At 51.5% G+C, this 20,403-nt stretch overlaps 2 protein-coding genes across 2 annotated transcripts in view; both read right to left on the minus strand.

Annotated features, from left to right (window-relative positions):
- Positions 1-2,954: 2,954 nt before the first annotated feature.
- On the minus strand, positions 2,955-8,827 carry LOC100903183 (dual specificity protein phosphatase 22-B-like). The gene is made up of 8 exons (XM_018640408.1): positions 8,807-8,827; positions 7,337-7,384; positions 6,601-6,672; positions 6,226-6,341; positions 5,767-5,938; positions 5,466-5,610; positions 4,743-4,855; positions 2,955-3,086 (listed from the first exon to the last, which is right to left on the minus strand). Exons 1-8 carry the CDS (start codon positions 8,825-8,827, stop codon positions 2,955-2,957), a joined length of 819 nt encoding a protein of 272 aa, XP_018495924.1.
- Positions 8,828-19,644: 10,817 nt separating this feature from the next.
- The window catches only part of LOC108864537 (cytochrome P450 98A3-like), a 1,405-nt gene continuing 646 nt past the window's right edge, over positions 19,645-20,403 (minus strand). The window contains exon 2 of the mRNA XM_018640409.1: positions 19,645-20,325. Coding sequence (XP_018495925.1) covers positions 19,645-20,325 — 681 coding nt within the window. The remainder of the gene's footprint in view (positions 20,326-20,403) is intronic.

The raw sequence follows: 20,403 nt of genomic DNA on the forward strand, positions 1-20,403 counted from the left end.
TCCAGGATCGGCCTGGAAAGGCGAAGAATTCCCGACTTGACCTGGCCCTACAGATATGTACCTGGATCAAGAATTGTTGAGTATTCATCCATATTTCTGATGATGTTGATTCTTCCGATACTCGTACATCCGCGCCAAATGTATGCTTCATGTCGACGCTGGGTTTGTCGGCACGACCAAACGTACACGCGCTTCCCTCCTTCTTCGGACGACTCTTCTCCCCAGTTGAATCCCCCAATCAAACGCGTTGCGTTTGATGGAATAAGGGATGGCCGTGAGCTTTACAGTGATTGAATTCATTGACACATCTCGTATTGTCGCAGTCGGCGCAAACCCTACTGGGTTGCGTATTGCGGAAAGCTTTCCGACGTAAGATGACATCATGGTTCCATTGTTTATAGGATCTGACTAGAGCATTACATGGCCAACCTATGAAAATTGAGGCGCGATGAATCTCAGCAGATCCTTCTAGTTTCGCGTTCCCATATCTCGAGGGATCGCTTCATGGCGTCAAGCGATGTAGTATTTGTCTCGCTGCTTAGGCCGAGGCGAGCAGATAGGTCCTCATCGGTAATGAGGAGCTCATTGCATTCAAAAATAAGATGTACCAGTGTCACCGGATTCTGTAGCTTAAGGGAGTTAGGACAGACAGGCCATCTCTACTAGCGCCATGGAGAGGCTATACGCTCCGAGCTTGAGCCGAGCTTACTTAGTTCCCCCGCGTCCCTCCTTCTCGCAACTTCGATGAAATCATATTGAATTATCCCAAAAATAAGCCATCATCAAGGTCGTATACATTTCCTGTTTTATTACAAAGACGTGAATGAGCTCGTCAAGCTTTGACGCCTCATAATCGGAGAGAAATGAGCAGAAGGTTCGCCCATGGTCGTTTCGTTTCTGCTCTACTCATTTCAAACGGCGAGAAGGATAATTTTGAGGCTGTGACGAGGCCACGCCGTTAAACTCAGTACCGTCTTGTGATGATCTGATAGAGAATTGATGGCTCTAAGGTCGGGGATTAAGTTCCGATACCTCGAACACATCAGATCCCTCAGACTATGTAGTCAAGATGAGCGCATTGAATTCACCCACATGCTGGTTTATATTATTCATTTCCCTCATATACAAAGCTTTGTGCTCTACAAGTATAATGTCAATGGGCCTCCATACATCAAGTGCACGAATGACGTCATTGTCTGAGCGGGGTCTCCCAATTCCGGGAGAATGAATCGGGACTGAATTCCGAGATTCTACTCCTTATCAGCTGTCTTCGGTCTTTCTCCGGGAGTGTTCTGCTGCTCGCTGTGCAGCAAACGCGTTCCGGAATGCCCTCCTGCAACACTTGAATCCGATCTCGTCTCTGTCAATCCGAAGAGGATCGAGCTGGCCCCGACGGGATTCAGCGACTTCAGTTCCGATCCTGTTCTTATCGTGGCGGAATGGAGTGTTCATTCTCTGATAGCAACGCTGAACTAATTCAACACTATGATAAAGTGACGCCTCAGTGATTTGTCTGAGTTCTGATTCTCTCCAAGCTTTTTGTCGCTAGATTAAACTCTCGAGAACCTAGGTTCTAGATCCTTTCAGATCGATACATCGACACTCATTGCTCGCGAGGTACAAAGTATCCGGTCTTCCGAAGCGCCTTATTCTGTCCCAATAGAGGAATCATCGACAAACACTGCGCAGTCGAGCGTATTGCAGCTCAGTCGCGTATTCGCTTAGAAAATCTGAGCTTTGAATGGGATCCGGATCCGAACCTCGGTATCACACGGGATACGTCGGATTCCACTGGAGGATTCATCCCGGCGCTCCTATAAGCTACATTTACGTATAGGCTACATCGTTGAAGCTCCTGGTGCCTTCCTAGACCCTGTCTCACACACTATGTATTGCTAAACAATATTTTCAGCACATCCGTATGCGGGTCGGAACAAGGCTGATTGCCTGATGAGGTTGCAGAAATCCGCTGGAGCTCTCACCATATGCGGTGCGCTTCCGCTTCTCGACTGTGATTCAGTGGTTTCCCGATGTATGGAGGAGACCGAACGTACTCCTCCGTTCGGCCTAATGGGTCTGTTGCTCTGTCAGTAATATATCCCAACTGAATGATGGCCGTGACCGGCCGTGCCCAGAGCGTGGCGTATGTTAAGGCGACGTCGCTGTCCTCAGGCTCAGGTTGCAATCATTAGCGTATCATGCAGTCATTACATCGGAGCTTGTTCCGGCACGGAGTGCTTCTCGGCTTCACGGTTTCGGGCTCGCTCAGAGATCCCGTCGAATGACGAGAGCGATTCGAGGATTCCTCAGTCCTCCCGCGAGAAAGCCCCGTAATACTCGGAATCCAGGACAGTGGGTGATGCCATCGAATATACGAGCCATGGTGTCTGAACTCTTATAAGGGTCGATCGGATCGTCAAAAGAAACATACTTCAATGAAATCATTCCATCTCCAGGAATTCCAGGATTCGACATACACTCCTAGGTATAAAAAACCCTTGACTGAATTCGAGGGCCGCTAGTCAAGACTCGGATCATTCGGAAAGACTGAATTTGTTCGATATATCCTAATTGTTCCCGGCGAAAAGCTTCCGACTGAGATGCGTTAGCAGAATTATCATTTCTTAACACTGTACCGCGTTGGGAAAAATACTAGATGTTGTTTCGTCGGCTCCGGAAATGATCTGTCCACGTGCGCGTGGTGAGCAAGATCGCAGTGATTCTCCCTCTACAGTTTTTGTGGAGAAACCAAGCTATGGATCCATTGAATGATCGCCTGAATACCGAAGCTAGGTATATAAGCGGGGTACCTAGGAAGTTCCGTAGTACTCAGACATGTTTCCGTTGAGGGATTCTGGAGCCTGATGTATTTCGAAAATTTTCTGAATCTCCAGACGTCTTCCCGATACAGGGCTCGATTCTGAGAGATCTGTCCCCTAAAACGACTGCGGCAGCTAGGTCAGATAAGCTTCCAGAGGACCGGTTAGCGGCATTTTGTGTGTGGGGGTTTTGGATGTCTCGAATTGGAGATACAAGCAGATGATTTCGGGGATCACCCGGTTCGGAACTCCGAAGTCCTGCTCCAACTGTGATCAGAAAGCAAGCTTCGAGAATTCGAGAGGGAGCTTCAGACGATTACTGAGTCCTTTCCGAATCTATTTATTGCTCGTTACATTATTCCGCAAACGGATCACGCACACGATGTTCTAGGGCCTTCACGAATGCGACTCCCTGCGTCTTCATCTGGCTCTCTAGATTCATGTATGCAGATCAACGAGTTGGGCTGAGCTTCCTCCGCATAGTGTTCTGGAGATATATGATACAAGTTGGGTATCACTAGGAGGAACCGATTAGACAAGTACAAAAGTCTAATGTAAGTTGAGCGCTTAGAGACTCCGGTCTGCGGTCCGAAAAGAGACCGTAGTTTGTTCTCGTCGTTCGTGGAGCGATCCGGAAACTAAATATTGTCTCGTCAGGAAGATCTTTCAGTCTTCCTGCGGTGCGACTCTGGAACGCCGATGTCTTCGACGTTCACGATACCAACGCCCAAAACAAGGCATGCAGTCGACCAACGAATCCAAAACGACTTTTTTAATCATCCGCCAAGGATGACTTGTGAAGGTTATCTTCGACCTCGAACCCTTCCGCTTCCCCGGATTCTTATGGGACGAAGTCGCCTTTTTGAAGATATCCTTATTCATCGGACTGCCGTCACAATTGCTGCCGTAAATCAAATTCACGACCTGCCGTTGATATTGATCCAACTCAGCTTCAGTGAAACTGCTCAGACGTCGGCGTTGCCGCGGTGTGCCCACGGCCTCGCCGTCGCCATCGACCGCTTGTTCGGAGATCAAGGCCTCTTTGGTTACGCAGCTCGCTCTCCCCGTAGTCCCTCTGTCCAGCCGCGGAGTCTCCCGGATGAGGTTCCCGGGAGGAAAATCTTCAGCGTTAGACGCCGGCGCAGGTGAGCTCCGCGGAGTCGCATCGATCTCCGCATTCGAGCTCGCGCCGTTGGGACAGATAACTTGCAACGAAGGAATCATTTCGGGTTCGGGAAAGTTATTTTCAGGAGGCGCTTGAGTTCGTCCGTCAACGGTAGAAGATTTAGGACGGCTCGAACGAGTGCTTCCCGCTTTTCCCTTGCCAGCTCGAACCCTGTGTCCAGTCGGAGCGCTCGTGGCCCTCATCGAAATTTTCGCTTGCGTTTCCGAAGATGGGGATTCTCCTCTTCCCGGTGGCATTGTGTTGTGCGAGAGATTTTCAGTGGAATCCAGTGAGAAATTCGAGTGCAGGCTGAGTCTTCTGGAGGCTAAAGTCAGCGATCTCCGCCGCTGAACGCGGAGAGTCGCACTGTCAAAGCTCAGCGCTTGTGAGAATACTGTGGGGCCCGGACTACGTGCTGTCGCCGCAAACAAAGCGCGTCTATTATGGCGAGTCCGGGCCTGTTGTCAGGAACCTCTCGTTGCGTGGTGTTGTCGAACGTGTTTCGCGGAACTCGGCCGACTTGTGCTCGCGCTGCTGCTGCTAGCAGAACTGGACGAAAGCGTTCGTAAGACACCAGCGGTCTGGTAGACGGCTGTGGAGCTGTTTGTTCTGGTGAGGAGTCCTCGGCCTGCAAATTCCGTTCGTTGCGTTATGTGAGAAAAGGCGGTGGGTAGTGAGCGTCACGCGACACACCAAATGCAAGAACTCAGGAATCGCGCAACGATCGATTCCTTCACGGTTTCGGTAATTGAACAAACAAGGATAAAAACAAACGCTAATTTGAGTTTCCGCTTGAGGGCGCCCGAAATTAAGTGTGGTAAATCGAACGTTCTCCGGTACTCGCACGACAGACCTTGGACGGCGTGGTGACCTGGGGATGAGGGCGAGGAATGTGGGCGGTTGTGTGCAGTGTGAGACGGAGAGTTCAATGGTGAAGAGGTTCTCCTTCTCCGGCGAGGCGATGAAGGAGGGGTAAGGAGCGGCCCTGATAGACACAATGCACAAAAACCAGTTGTCACAGCTCTCCCAAAGCGGCATAACATGGTTTCCATGATTTCTATGCTTGAACCTATGGAAGTTCGTATCTGTCCCTTGTCACGAATGCAGCTTTCTCAGAAGCACAATCCGAAATATGCTCTACTCCGATCATTTCTACATTTGCCGATTGGCATCTACGAAATTAATCCGAATGACTATATTCACTCTGCATCACAATCCTCTGACCCTGCGCTCGACCCCATCTTTGGCGGCTGGGGAACTTCTTTCGAAAATTCAGCAACGGACCAGCTCTGCTAAATCATGACTGCATCATTGAACTCCACGGGACTCTTGTGACATGTTCTAATCAAGATCGCAGTAACCCAGATCTTCGAGCTGGATTCTCATTGAATCACAGTTTAGGTTTAGATACTTTGGGAAATTCCCGGGCTTCTCCTCGCCTCGACATCATTTGGACTTGGACCTTCTGTATGGAGACCTACCCGATCGGCAGATGGAAGCTTGTCTCTGCCCCTCAGCTTGGATCAAGAGTTCGCGGGCCTGATAGGTGGAAAGCAGCTTCCGGCACTCTTTTTCATCGTCCCAGAATTGAGATCGAGGATATTTGCCTCGGAGACGTCGTCTCTCCTGTCAAGAAACGAGTCCCATGTGCAATAAGAGATCCAAGCAGGAGATTGAACAGCAGGTGCAGAATTCTCCTTGCGGTGCGCTCTTCCCTTCGTCCATTCCTCATCGTCTCCCTTCTCATCCGCCGGTTCCTTTGTCCAAGCTGAGTGCACTGACCTCGTTGAGTTTTCGAGATTCGAACTCCACCAATTGCTTCTGGAATCCATCGTTGGGACTTGCGACGTCCCGAGCACCGCGCACAGCTTTCAGTGCTTCTTTGGAGTTCAAACTCGTCACTGTCATAATGTAAGCGACAGCGATGGTGACGCTTCGCGAAGCACCCGCGAGACTGTCGGATTCGAGAAAAAGTCGTTCATTGTGGGGCCAAATACGAGGAAGATCATGATTATTGAATTGTGACGAAAAATGGAGTTCCTCCGCAACAAATGACATGGAATGGAGGGAATTAGCTTCGGGCTCTCAATTAATGGATACCCACGAGGAGTTACCGGGCAAAACCCAGATGAGAAAAATCGACGAAAAGTGGGTCGGATTCTAGGATCTTCAATGGAGCCAATCTCAGTCAGTGAGTCGATCGATCGACGATGCGATCCTTCATCGTCGATAGCCACTCACCAGTGCACGAGTACGTTGCCTCCATTTGTACGGGCGGTGTGAATGAAGTCATTAGACTGCGGAAAGAATTGACAAAGGTTCTGTGAGGGGGAATCGGCTGCTTGGAGGCAGAGATACTCCAATTCGCGGCCGCATACGTCTGCTTCGATCGGCTGCAAAGAACGAGCTCATATTTGACTCGGTGACTGACGTGTTTCGATCCCATGCTCCGGCGCACACGATGGCGACCTTCGTCCTCGGAAAATGAGTCTGACGTTATAAATTATAATCGGGTCGTTTTCGTGACGCGGTGCTTCTCCCACCAGCCTAAAAGTGTTTCGAGTAATCGTCACGGAATCTAGCGTTTCTGATAATCGATAGCGAGCCCGAACTCACCGCCTGTGCAGGCTCCCTGGCCGTATCGTGGATCGCAACGATATGAGTGATGTTGTTCGCTCGCAGCTGAACCTTGATTTTGAAAAAAAAAGTTCTCAGGCAACCCATTGGCGACCCATTGCGAGCAGAATGGAGAATCGCTCGTCCTGCATGTTTCTCAATGGACTCTCATTGATACTCCTATTCCGAGACTTTCCGGACGAATTTTTGATTTGATTTACGCATGACAGGAGCAGGACGATTTTTACTCCGGACCAACTCGGGCAGCCGATAGTCGAAATCTACAGATTTCGCCGTCTACCTCGATGCCACTTCGAGCTTGTCTCCATGCCGGTCTACTGCGCGATGCGCCGTGTAAATATTTAATTAGGGTATATATAGGGGTGGGAGTAATGCATGGTGCGTCATGTAGCTGACTCGGCGATCGAGGGAGAACGACCCCCATGGGTTCGGGGAGCTAAATTTTGCTGAACGCATTCTGGGCGGAGGTATCATGTCGGATTCCGCAGGCGTGAAGGTGACGACCGAATCTAGGGATCGGAACCTCCAAAAGCGACCGAGATCGCTCGAGACGGAATAATCGATATCGGGGTATATGATCGATTCGAGCGGAACGCGATACGATAGGGACGAATAAGTTGACGCTTCCTCGTCGAAAGAGTCACGGAAAAACTGCTTAGGGAAGCTCGGAAGAGCGCTGATCGGGAGATTTGCGGCGGGTCCGAATCAAACTTACCTGATCTTGGGAATCTCGAACATTCCCAACGTAGAGGCCGGGAAGGACCTGAAAGCCGGGGCGGCGAGCTTAGTCTCCTCAATTTCGAAGTTCCCTGATCCGATCAATTTCCGTGACTGACTTCGACTTCGAAGATCGATATATTTTCGGAGCAGCGCCAAAGTGTTCTCTGGGCGTTGAGCTCTTCGATAGACAGGCCCTCCGAACTCATTCCTTCGATTCACTGTTTGTTGGTGTCGCCGAAAGAGGTTGAGTGTCTCCAGAGGGCACAGGCCAAACGACGATGATGATGTTCAAGCCAAGAATAGTCGACGTACCGAGCGGTTTCGCGCTTTTGTTTAGCGTCATCAGTCTTGAACGTCTCGGGGCAGCTGGCGGACTCGTCGAGCACGGGGATGCCTGAGGCACGTGACTTCAACAAGACTTATCTAGAGAAATAGCTCTGGACGCCAGCACTCCTGGCTAATTACGAGGGCGGATCCGACAGAGTTTTTCTAGCCTGCGTCGGTCACAACCAAGTAATGAACTAGCGGTGTGATGCCTGCGATTTGCTCACGCATAGCGAACCACGATGAGAGGCTTTTATATTTAGCGAAAAAAAACTTTGGGACACGTGAACGTCATCTTCAAAAAAGATCGCCTGCTTTGGGGTTTCTTCGAGGGTCAGCGGACGCAACTCAAGCGGAGGTTTCCAGGAACGACAGGCCATCCAGAGCCAAGCAGTGGAACGTCGTTCACGATTGAGACAAAAAAACGGAAGCTCACAAGTACTGAGCTGAATCATTTCACCGAGTTCATTTCACCGTTCCTGCGGAATACTCCAGAGCTCAATAATTATCCGATGAGTTCAAGCTAGGTGGAGCTTCACAATCGCGGTTCCTCTTCTGGAAAGGAAACTCCCTCAGCCCAGCTTCCTCTCAGATTGACCGACCGATCAAGGCGAACCGTTGAGCGGGAATTGCTCCAATGATGGGAATTCATCCTCGAAGAAGTCCACGTGACAGGCGATGCCCCATGACAACAAGGAGCCTCTCCCGAAGAGTGCTCACTCTTCACTGCCTCTGTTCCCTTCATGAATCATACCGTGAATGAATCATCTCGGAGTTGCTGCCAAATTCCCGAGGCGAGTACCGAAAGCACTGAGGATGAACCTCATTCTAGGAATCTTGCGCTGGCCCCCATGCTCGAAGTATACGTATACGTACGTGGTCACATGAACGTATTTCAGCGCTTCTCGGAGTCCACCCGTGCGAGACCTCCAAAACGTTCGGGTTATCGATCGTGCATAAGCTCCGCATGTTGGAACGAAGTTCAGGACGCATCAGCCGGATTCGGTGAGCTTCTACAGGTAAGGCGACGTAGACCTCTGCCAGACGGTCGACTGACGGCAAGATTCGCGGGATCCCGCACAATCTCCGCGGATTCCCGAGAGCGCGATGAGTTGAGAATTATACGAAAATATTGTCTCACCTTGTTCATACCGTTGCCCATGGATCCGGTCAATTCGCCATGGGGACATCTTGGAGATGCCCCTCGACTCTCCTCTCACCGCATTCTGCAATTGAGTCGAATTATTCTCAGTCACTGACGCAGAGAAGCTCCTCCAGCATGAACCGACGAGAGATTCACCAGTCGGGGGAGTATTGATCCACGCGCGATCGAGCGGCTGTAGTTCCCTGTAGCCTCAAACATTTGTTATAGGACTAGACGATCTCGAAGCAGACGGAGAGCACCAAAACCAGAGAGGCAATCTTATAATGAACGCTCCCGTGCCTGGCAGGCATGTAACTCGTGCGTTTGCATTCGAGTCCGTTGAAAGTTTCGCTCGACGGAAACAATGGCGGCCGAGCCCACAGCTGAAGCTGATGTGAGCTTGAAGTCTGCGGTCGCGACAGAAGGTGACCGAGTCTCGTTCCTCATTCCGTCTGTACGACGCGACGGAAGGGTGCAGCTTTCGTCGCATCTGACCCGTCCTGGGTCGCGCGGAGACGAGCTAGAACAGGAACCACTGGTTCGACCGATTCTCGCCCGACGTCTAGCAGCGATATTGGATACGCCTCGAGCTGGATAGTTTTGATAAGTGTCATCGGCGACTCATAGGCGGATCGCGGGACCGTGGAGAAGCAGCTCTGTGACGGCTTCGCCGTCAAGTTGATCTAAAGACTGCATCGAACGTCAGTCCCGCTATATTCGACGGAAAGACGATCCCAAAATTACGGTCTCGAAATTATCGGCCACGTATTGGCTTGCGATAAAACACTTAATTTGTAAGCCCTGTTTCATCGTTTCGACTTTGGAGCGATACCAATCTTGGATCACAGAACAGCGATGAAGAGCCCGAGCTTGAACGCTGTCTCCTTGGATCCATTCCTACATGTGCCCAAACGCCCATGTCTTCCTATCCATATTCGGCCTAGTCAGGCTTCCGGGCGTGAAAATGACAAACACATTCCGTGTGAGCTATCCGGAATCGAAATAAAGGCGGCGCGGCGTGTTGACTGAAAGTTCGCCCGTCACCATGACAACTCGGAATACTCTGCCGACAATCAACAACGAAATTACTTTTTTCAGACGACTCCCGGAGATCTAATGTGGTTTATTATAGTACGGACAACCACACACAGCCACACACACAGCACATACCTGCGTGTGCCTGCCGACTTGCGCTACGTAGAATTCCGCATAATAGACGCACAGTTTTGAACTACGCCCTAACAGGGCGGTGTGCTGAGGTTGATATTTTATTCGTAACCAACCTTCTTCCATTCATGATTTTCCATACATTTCAAAATCGATCCCTCGGGAGCAGCCGGTGGGTCATCGCTTTCTTCCCGGAATCGGAATCGTTAGCGGCTGAACTGAATGATTGTGTACAACTCCCAATGATCGGTTCCCGGAGAGATGGAAGGCCATTCCCCGACGATCTCCGCCCCATGCGGTTCTCGACTTGAACTCCCGAGAAGTCCGCCCATTATTCGCCGAATTCTTCCGATCAGGTTTTCGCGATTGCTAGAGGAAAGGGAATACGTCGCTCAGCTTCCCGCTGACGGGACACTCGAACGGGAAGCTATTTTTCGATTGTACTTGTCCGAAAGGCCGAACAGTTAGGGATGATTTCTTCGACTTCAAACAAGAGATCGGACGCTGTTGTTGTGCAACCACGGCAGTTTCGTGGCTCGAGCACGGACATCCGCGCCAAGCTATAATGTTTCGGCTTTCCGGTGTCAGATGCAGGGCGGGGATCTTTCGCGGGGTCAATGGATACGCGCCGCGCCCATGGCGTGAGTTGAACCACGGCATCATTCTCTTACAGACTCCAGTGTCAACGTTTTCGACCTGATAGCCGACAGACCAATCCCCCGCTCAGCCACCCGGAGCGAATGTAAAGTCAGACCTTGTACACGGATCTCGGGTGCGGATCGAAGCAAGTAAATATGTCTTTCACTTAGACGAGATGGTCCGCATCGATATTGGTTCGCGTGAGCTCCGGGTAATGAATTCGTCATCGTGATCCCACGCATATCGTTTTGATACGGCGGTCAGGTGTCCTGAACGCGTCACTTTTAAAGCAAGTTTTTGAGTATTTGTTTGACTCCGCATCGATTCCGGAAGCGATCGTCAGTCAATCAAAACTTCGACGAAATCTTTGATTGATCATCGGATAAAACACGGAGCGGAACCCAGTTCCGGACCATCACCAGCTCATTTGAAGGATCCCGCGGACGACAGATTCCGATCGGCTCCAGATCCCAGTCGCCACATACCTTATCGCCAACAATCAGGATATGGTGTTCTGAGTACTGATCAGAGTCAGAAAGATGTCGCCCGGATCTCTCGACGCCGTCCATGGTTCTTTGGGATCTCGGCGTTTCCCAACACAGATCAGAGGGCCTTGCCTCATTCGATGGAGTAAGGAATCACCGATCTAGTGATCATTCATGAACCGATGGTCAAGCGAGTTTTTATAATTAGAATAATCATCGACCGTACCTGATGATCTTCTCTTCCTAGAATTCATGTAAGAATGGAGATCATGGTCGTTGTGGACTCATTGTCAGACGAAGAGCTCTACACTCCGTCATTGGTCCCGCGATGCCGCGATCCCGTGTAGCGAATCGTGAGTCGCTGAGGAACGTCGCAACTCTGCTCCGAACAAATCTTCGGGATAGAAAATCGAATCATGCTGCAGTGGCCGCAGTGAAGAGTTCTCGCTATTCCCGCTCGAAGCCCTTCGATGGTTATCGAGCAGCTTTTTCGAAGTATTAGAACAATAGCTCCATGGAAGCTTCCCAACTTGACTTGGCTCCGCTTTTCTCTCTCTCTCTCGTGCAGCTGTTGGCGGCGCCGGCGGTGACAGCACCGGGGCGAACAAGATCAGCGCTGGCCATCGCGGCTTGATGCGTCAATCGCGAAAAAGCTTTTGCGACTGCTAGCAGATTACTCTGATGCTTCGTCTCTTCAACTGTGTCTCTCCCCGTCTCGACCGTCGAACTGGGCAAAAATCGAAGGTGACTAAAGAGAATTTGACGAGGAAGAAGTTCATGAGACAGAGGTTGACAGGAGCCATCTATTCTCGTGACGACTGAAAGCTCCCTGATTGGTCGGGGAGAAAAAAAACTCGCAGTGTATACCGTGCTCCGCACGTGCTCCATACGGGATGGAGTAAGATGCACTCCGAGCGAGTTCCCTCCCGAAAACACAGACAGAACAACCGAGAGGTTTCTTGGAACGAGGGCTCCGGACCCAGCCTCCCGGACCCCATTATGTGCTCCGGACCTGAGTCAAGGGGGAGCAGGCGTGGTATATGCGTCGTCGGCGAATTGCAGTGCGTCGCTTCCTTGCTATCGTTTTTCTTCACGCTAGAGGACGGAGCTACTCCGTCGGTAGGCAAAACAAGCCCAAGCAAGTGGAAACTCAATCTGCGTGAGCGAAGCGATTCAAGCTTCAAGAAGGAATCGCTCCGAGGTACGCCAGCAAGGTTCAAGGACGAGAGCTCCGCCGAATTTCAAACAAGCATTGATCTCCCACGACAAGGAGTCAGAAGTTCTGACACGTAGTCGACCCTTCTCGTCACAACTATCCGCTGCATGAGAGAATTGCGTTTCTTGGGGGAAGTCGCGAGATACGAGCCTCACATATATTCGACAGAGGCGTGAATGGACACAGATCCTGCTCCATAGTTCCTCTATGGGTGACGGGAATCAACTTCGGGATTGCAATATTCTCGACAGTCGTCGCATATTTCCAGATCCAGCACGTCGATCGCGAACGGATTGTATTGGAAAATATTCCGAGGATATCGAACTTGGTCAAGCTCTACATCTCGTTGGCAGGAATCATCGATTTATCCGTGAAATTGAGGGGGGAGCTCTCATCGAGGTGTCGACGGATACATTGCGGCTTCTGGCGCGGCAAGGGAGAGCGCATTGTCCCCGATTCATCTGCGTTGCAGCACAAATTATTGAATACCTGCCGAACCACCACCTCCGGCGGTCGGCTGCCCACGAGTGACTCGATCAGACATTTTCCACGAGGTCTTCCAGCAGTTCCGACAGAGGGTGGAATGGCTCGGACGAGTTGCAGAACTCTGTCAGAGGGTGTCGTCTTTGAAAGGAACCAGATTGACTATATGGTGCTCTCTACGATACGGCTCGGCTCATAACTGATCATATTGTGGGAGCATGTGATCGAAAATAAAAAAAAACATTGTCAACCGCAGAAGCCTCCGGGCGATGCGCACCGAAAATTAACTCGACGTCCCCGCTCCGGGCGAGGAACCCACCGAGGCCTTGTAACAACGACGCCGACGTGCACACCCGCGAGCCGTGAATGGGGTCGAGCTCCGCGTAAGTGCGCACACGCTCGCACGAGACGTCTCTCCTAGGGAATACATACTTCGCTCCCGGACTCTGGAGCTCAAACGGAATGTGTACTGTCAAATCATAGATTGGGTACAGTTGCATGCACCAGATTTCCGTGTTTGCCTCTGAGAGCCCCTCCCGTCTTCATTCCTGGACAAATCGTCAGAAACGAGTTCCGTGACGGCGTGGCTACGGCCGAACGGTACCGTCGAGTGACGCGCGCCCATACACGAACAATTCACATTGATTGGCTCCGGCGATCCGGTTTTAAAAAAATGAGACATGACCGTGACAGAGGACCGCGGCAATGGACGGAAAGATGAACGCTCGGGAGCTTATTGTCTCGTCTCCAGCTATCGTCAAGCGTGCAATTTGTTCGATCAGTCTTAAGCGATCCGGAACTGGCGTCACGACGTTATTCCGTAGGCTGTCGCATCACCATTGCGTGGGGGGCGACAAGCCTCGGAGCGTGATGAAATCTCATCGATTCGAGTTGCGCAGCGTCGAGCCCCTGAGGTCAATGAGAATTCGGCGAAAGGTGCTTAGACGGTGAGATTTGTTAAGCATCTACGGTCGAGGATACCAATCATTTTCAAGCTCGAACTCCCCATGTCTTCTCCCAACCCGAACTTCCATTGCTCTACAATAATTGTAGGACGGCGTTCCTCTCGTTTGGGTTTCGGAGGGATTCCTATGGATCCTCGTGGGGGTTTTCGGGAAGCTATGCATGCCGAAAGAATCAATTGACCGAAATTCTGGGAAGCATATCTGTTCCCTCTCGAGTAGAGAGTTTTCGTTTGTCAGCGACTCGCCGGCTCTGCTCTATCTCGGGATTCTCTCGTCCTCGAACGATTGCGGATCCGTGAACAGTATGAAACTCAGGCTTTCGATAACTCTAGAACTCGATCGCAACTGGGGAGAGCGCCGCAGATCCGTCTCAGGATTCTCTCGGAAGTTTTACCCATTGCTTAAGGAGAATCAACTCACTTTTACGGGATGACAACGACCAGAATGACTCCTCTCGACTCCTGTCCGATCGAAGAACAACTATCGGGGTATTCAGAGGCTTGTTGGAGTCTCTCGAGGACCTCGTTTCGATTGGGATGTCCTGCTATTGCTCCTGGGGGCTCGACTCGGCGTCTCTTGCGTGGACTCTCCCTCTCGATCGGGCGAGGGTCTCGCGAGAGACGACCAAGGCCGCGTGCACGACCCGAGAGCCACTTGGGCGTCCTTGTCCAAGGCCGAAAGTCTGGGCTGTAGAGACCCAGCGATGTGATGACGGCGTGCGCCCTGTGAGAGGCCTTTTCCCTCGAGGCAGTCAATGAGAAGATCCGGCTTCCAAAGTCTGAGACAATCATCCTATCGGTTTCGTTTCCACCGGGAGTGAGACTCGAGCGATGAATATGCATCGACGAACTGTATACAATTCATTCTCCGGCTCGCTCTACAGAACGTGCTCGGATGACTTGAGTGGCTCGATTAATATCGTTCCTCTGAGTAAACGGATCCCTGAATGTTCAGACGGAGCTTGCAGCGCGCCTAAAATAGGGCCGTCAACCGCAGCACGCGGAGCGATAGTCATCTCGCACAGGAAGTGCTTGTCTTGCGAAGAGCCCTTTTTCTCCTGTCCGGAATTTCACAAGAGCACCAAGCGCAGGATCTCGACGCGAGGATACGCCGTGTGATCTGTGATGCTGGCGGAAGGAATTCATGCTCCTGAAAACGAAAATTTCTGTCGAAATTGAAATTTTGGTTGACTCAGTGTAGACACGGATATCAACCGATTCCATTTGATCCTTGCTTCGCACATACGCGATAAGGGTGTTTTTGGCATCTTCTCGGAGCATACATGATCTACTCCAGCCCCGAGAAGATCTAGCAAAACATTTGGGTCGGACCACATGTCTGCCAAGTATCACGAGGGACTGATGCGAGTGTCAAGATTGCGGAATTCCTCCCTCTGGATCAGCCGGCTCCTGGCTCGCGAACTTCGACGTCGGGAAACCGGCTCAGAGTCTCCATTTCTGCACTGGCACCGGATATGAAAGACCGACCGTCGAAAAATTTGACGGAGCCCTGACACACCTGGCATCGGATCTCCGAGAGACGCTCTGCGCTTGCTCACCCAGTATCTCATTGCGAGTGTTTGCTTTACGAAAACCGCACGGAACCGCGAATGAGAACGATAACATCTCACTGTTTACGATTGAATTGCCTTTGGCTCAGATGCACACCCGCCAGGCGCTATCGGGACTCAATATTGCCCTCGGTTCCCCGGAAGTTCCTCCCGCAATTTTCCCCTCGCCCTTGTTACGTCTTCGAAATGATCAGAGGAGAGATAACTACTTTAGATTATACTTCGCCCGAAGCTGTGGTACGATGATTCCGGTATCGCATTGCTCTTCCGTGACATTCTAGAGGAGGACGACGCGTCTCGCGATGGCTCATGGCTCTAAGAAATCCCCTGAGTCGATGTATTTAGGGTCGACATATTTGATTATTCCAAAACTCGACCCTGGGACTTGAGGCCATGGAATTCATGAGGTTCGAGTTCGCTATCGATCGCATGTCTCGTCAGCTCATACATAGAGCTTCGATTGACTCCGGAGGTACATACAATTCCCGATACCGGAGGAGGTGTTTCCTGCGGACGGAGAAGCGACAGGCCCCCTCCCGCTGTCGGAGTTTCAAAGCCAAACGGGGACGGCTGAGGAGTCGGGGGCGGCATTTCCTACAATATCATGCCAGCTCTCCACGAACGAGTAGGAGAAGAAGGAACGAACGGAAAAACGGGAATGTCAAACGAAGGGGTCGGTCGGTGCACCTATGCACCGGATCGAATCTGAATGCCGATAGAACATATTGAGACGGATGGGGTCCATTCTTGGCAAGTTCACGGAGGGGAATATTACAGTCTGGCGGAGCGGAGTGCTCCGTCCACGGACGCGCTATCCAAGTTTAAGAGGAGATTCTTGCCACAGGCGGACCCGCACGAATTATTATCGATCCGGAAAGTGAGATCGTCGTGGGACATGAGCAAGCATGTTATGTTCACCATGGGTTCGCCCTTTCATCGGGAAGAGGTAACTTATTCTTCGAAGGCATCTTGCTCTCGAAGCGAAAAAACAAGTCATACACGAGGGAATGACTCCAAGGCTATCGGGAGAAAGCGATAGGTTCCACACTCGTTCAATAATTCATCAGCCCTCGAGATGGAAACTTTCCGAACCTGCCGTCCTTACTTCGCGCGAGCTCGACAATGAATTCTTACTCACTCAGCGTATCGGTAGTCCGCCGACACTACCCGTACTCGATTCGGCGGTTTTCCTCGATTCTCGTTGAAGAAATCGTGGCGCGGCAGGGAAGGAATGGTGCTCGACCGACCATCAGAATCAGAGCAGAGCAAGGACGCCGAACTCTCATACGACTCGCGGGAAAACCGGCAATATTCTCGAGCGTCTGTCTGCGTCCATAGTGTACGACGATTCGCTCCACAACATGGAACAGTCGAAATCTGTCGACTGACCGAATTTCAAGCAAATCTGTGTGTGCTGGGTGGCGGTATCTCTTTGTCAGACAACAGAACAGCCGAATCTCAGTGTTCTGGGAGTGCGGCCTGGAATTCGCGACCCTGAGTATATGCGGCATGAATCCGCTCTTTCTGTGTCCTGCGTCGATTCCCAGTACCCTCTCGATTCGAGAAGACCACAATTCCAGCAGCAGGAATGCTTCCCTTTAGAATCTCGGCATACGAATGCGGAAGAGCATCGCGCCTCTATTGCGGTCCCGGTGCCCCAGGCCACAAACCTCTACCAGACACTTACTTCCGAGCCAGGAGCATGACTGATAAGGTGGGCCAAATGTAGAGGGAGCACCTTCAGGGAGAACAGAAGTCGCGCTCGGAAGCAAGAAGAACCTGGAACTCCTCGAGCTTCATTGAGTCGGATCCTATGAAAAGATCACGCGCTGAACGGAAAACATTCTTGTGTTCCTGCATGAGCACGACACCATAACCTATAGTGAACTACTCTACTCGCGAGGCGCTCGTGGGAATATCGAAGGACGTGATCTGCACATTCTCCCCTCTGATTTCCACGCCCAATCGTAGGGTCGGAGCGAACATCCATCGTGAGCGCATCTGGCTCCTCGAAATCCCGCGAGTATAGAACGGTATAGGACTTGTGTACAGCTTCGCAACCCAAGTCCTGGACCGCCATTTCTGCTGGACGCGATCGATTGAGAATGATCTGCTGAGAATGAGCAAACCAGCCGACACAGGGAAACCGAAGATTGCTCTTGCGACCAGGTTCAGCGGATTGCGTGAGGAGTAGCACATAAGTAGCGCAGTGAAGGCGAATCCATGGATGGTGAGCGCGGAGAAAGCAGCGCCTAGCGAACCGATAAGCCGAAGACGGACTCTGGGTGAGGCTCAGAACAATCCCGACCGCATACGAAATCCCGTGGCGGGCGGAAATACGGCCAAGAAGACGATACTGACGAAGGAGCACGGGCGTGTGACTGTGAAATTCAGAGCGCAGACGGGAAGTGTGAGCTAGATGAGCTTGAAAACGGTGAGACGCAGTTCGAAAGCGGAATTCTCTCCAGGTCGAGGGCGACTCTAATGACTTTGGTAGGCTCGCGGATATGCAGTAGCCGATAAGAAGCAGAGGTGGCAGACGAACACAAGCAAAACAAGCAGCGTACCAATGTGGTAAGGAATTTCAGAATCACAACTCTGGTCGTAGGCGACGCAGACAATGCCTTCCACGATGATGATCGACCGATGGCGGGCGTGAGCGAGGAGAATTCGGAGGAAAGCAATGAGCCGGAGCAGACTTCGGAAGTCTCCTTCGGTATTTCATAGGCGCACTAAGGTGTACTAACAATTAGTTTCTCAACAAAGGGGGGGGGCAACGTGCTACTAAAAGGGAGCTTTCTGTCGTCGAAGTGAGCTCGGAGGGGCTTCAATACTGTATTTGAAGACCGAATCTTCCTTCGAGTTGTGGATCTGTGCCTTGCGAAAACCTGCGAAGGTGTATTGCCAGCCGAAACGTATCAGAAGCTCGATTGGGATTTAGGACCCCTGGATCCCATTGATCAGAACCAAGAGATCTCTCAAAGTCGACTTCGTGGCAAGCGGAAGGTTCTGAGGAGTGGTGAAGCTTCATCGACTTATATGGCGGGGAGGTCAGCGTCGAATTTCATTGCGCGAAAAAAAAATTGAGTTTTCTATCTTGGTCAGAGGGATCAATCGGTGGACCGAAAACAATCCAAAGAACGGGCGCTCACAGGTTTTGGAGATTCGCGAATTTCCTCGGTTTTTGATTTGGTAATCGGAGTTGGTGTCTGAATGAGGCTCGCAGTTATCGAAGAGGTTTTTACAAACTGACTGCGCCGGCATAGAAAGCTTGTCTGACACGAACAACGATCGTGCGGTGTCGGATCGAAAGTTCCCTCCGTCAGTCCCAACGGCAACGGTCATGTCTCGATGTCTGATCTCCAGAGGAAAATGCAAATGAATATTGAAAATGGAATGGCTTGGGAAAAATGTGGCGATGTCCGGAAACGCACTTTATGTGGTTGCTTAGCATTCGAGCGACCCTTTGGAAATTGTGAGGACTTCGTAGAAACCTTCTTCCTATGTTCAAACCATGGCTTCCTCTTCTGACTCATTGCCATGGCGACCCCGGCGCGGAACTTCTCCGCGAGCTGGGCGAGAACTTCGTGTTCATCGATCGCGATGGCGTACAGAGACGCTAGTGCCCCCAACGCTCTCCGGAAGATGCGCTGATTCCTGCGCACAGACAAATCTCAGAAACCGCTCAGCGGCCAGGTTCAGCTCCAGAAGTCTGTGGGAGCCCGAAGAATCTGCCGAAACTGATGAGCCGGGATCACGCGAGTTGATCGGGCGCCCACAAGACCTTATTGGAGCCCTCACATACCAATCAAGGAGGGGTCCTTCGTCGATAACTTCTGGCTGCTGGGACCTCAAGCAGCTCGATGGATCAGATAGGGGAAAGGGTGCGCCCGAGAGGTTTCGTCAAAGCGAGAATGACCAGGATGCGGGGTCCATTTGACGAAGCATAGAGCTCTCCCCAGGCTCAACTTGCCATCTGACTTGCATAAGGACCTCAAGCAGACTGAGCTTTTCCCTTCGGAGGTGAATGAGGTCCCTCTGAAAGCCGTTCCGTCGAATCCTGCTCATCCAGATCGGCCCGTATCGAAGATGATTCATTCATCTTGCGTACAGTGTCGACAAGATCTGTGGCGGTTAATCCGGCTTCGACTTTGCTTTCCTAGTAGAGCCACCGGGGTTGTTGCCGGAGCTATTCTCTATCCTCTTGCCCGTCTATTTGAGACTGCACGTCCATCAGGATTTTCACGCTATATTCATTAAAGGTTATCTAAACTCTCGACACGCTCAATCCGCTCACTTGAAGCCTAATCCTAGCAGGAATCATCGCAGACAGGCTGAATTCCTATCAGAAAGCGATGACTGACAAACTTCTTTGCGTACAGGACGTAGGCCAGACTCAGCTCGGGTGAAGACTGCCCAGCGCAAGCCGGGGTCTTCGGAGTCTTCACCGCTCTGAGCTTCAGACAGAATTGGGCGAGGAAGCTCTTCATCAAGTTCATAGAGAACTCCCTCGCCGGGCAGGATCCGGTCCCGGATCCGAAAGCGAGGAAAGCCTCCATTCGCTGTTTTCTTCTGACATCGGGATCGCAGAATCGCTCTGGTCGGAAGAGCAGAGGCTCCGGGGAGTTTTTAGGATCCCTGCTCATTTCGGTGACATCGATTTCGATGGGCATCCCTTTCTTGAAAGAGATATCGCCCACCTTGCCATCGGCATCCGCGTATCGTGTGATTTTCGCGTGGAGCGGAGCGAGTCGGAGAGTCTCGAGGATGACGCTCTCGACGTATTTCATCCGCTCCAAGTCTCCGAATTCGATCTTCGTCCGGTCGCCGAGGATGCTGAGAATTTCACGCCGCATGCGATCCTGCAGAGTTGGAGTCTTCGCGAGGAAGTAGAGGCAGACGTTCAGGGTGTACGCTGTTGCTTCTGCCCCGATCAGGACCAGGAGCAACGATACGGGCCCAGCGAGCTGGTCCACGGCACTTCCAGACTCCTGGGATGTCAAGAGGTGTTTCAGGAAGGGGCATCTGTTACCCTCAGATTCCGTTGCATTGTTCTGGCCGCGGAAGCG

The sequence above is a fragment of the Galendromus occidentalis genome, unplaced genomic scaffold (genome assembly GCF_000255335.2).
Source record: "Galendromus occidentalis unplaced genomic scaffold, Mocc_1.1 scf7180000077484, whole genome shotgun sequence".
Taxonomy (NCBI): Eukaryota; Metazoa; Arthropoda; class Arachnida; order Mesostigmata; family Phytoseiidae; genus Galendromus; species Galendromus occidentalis.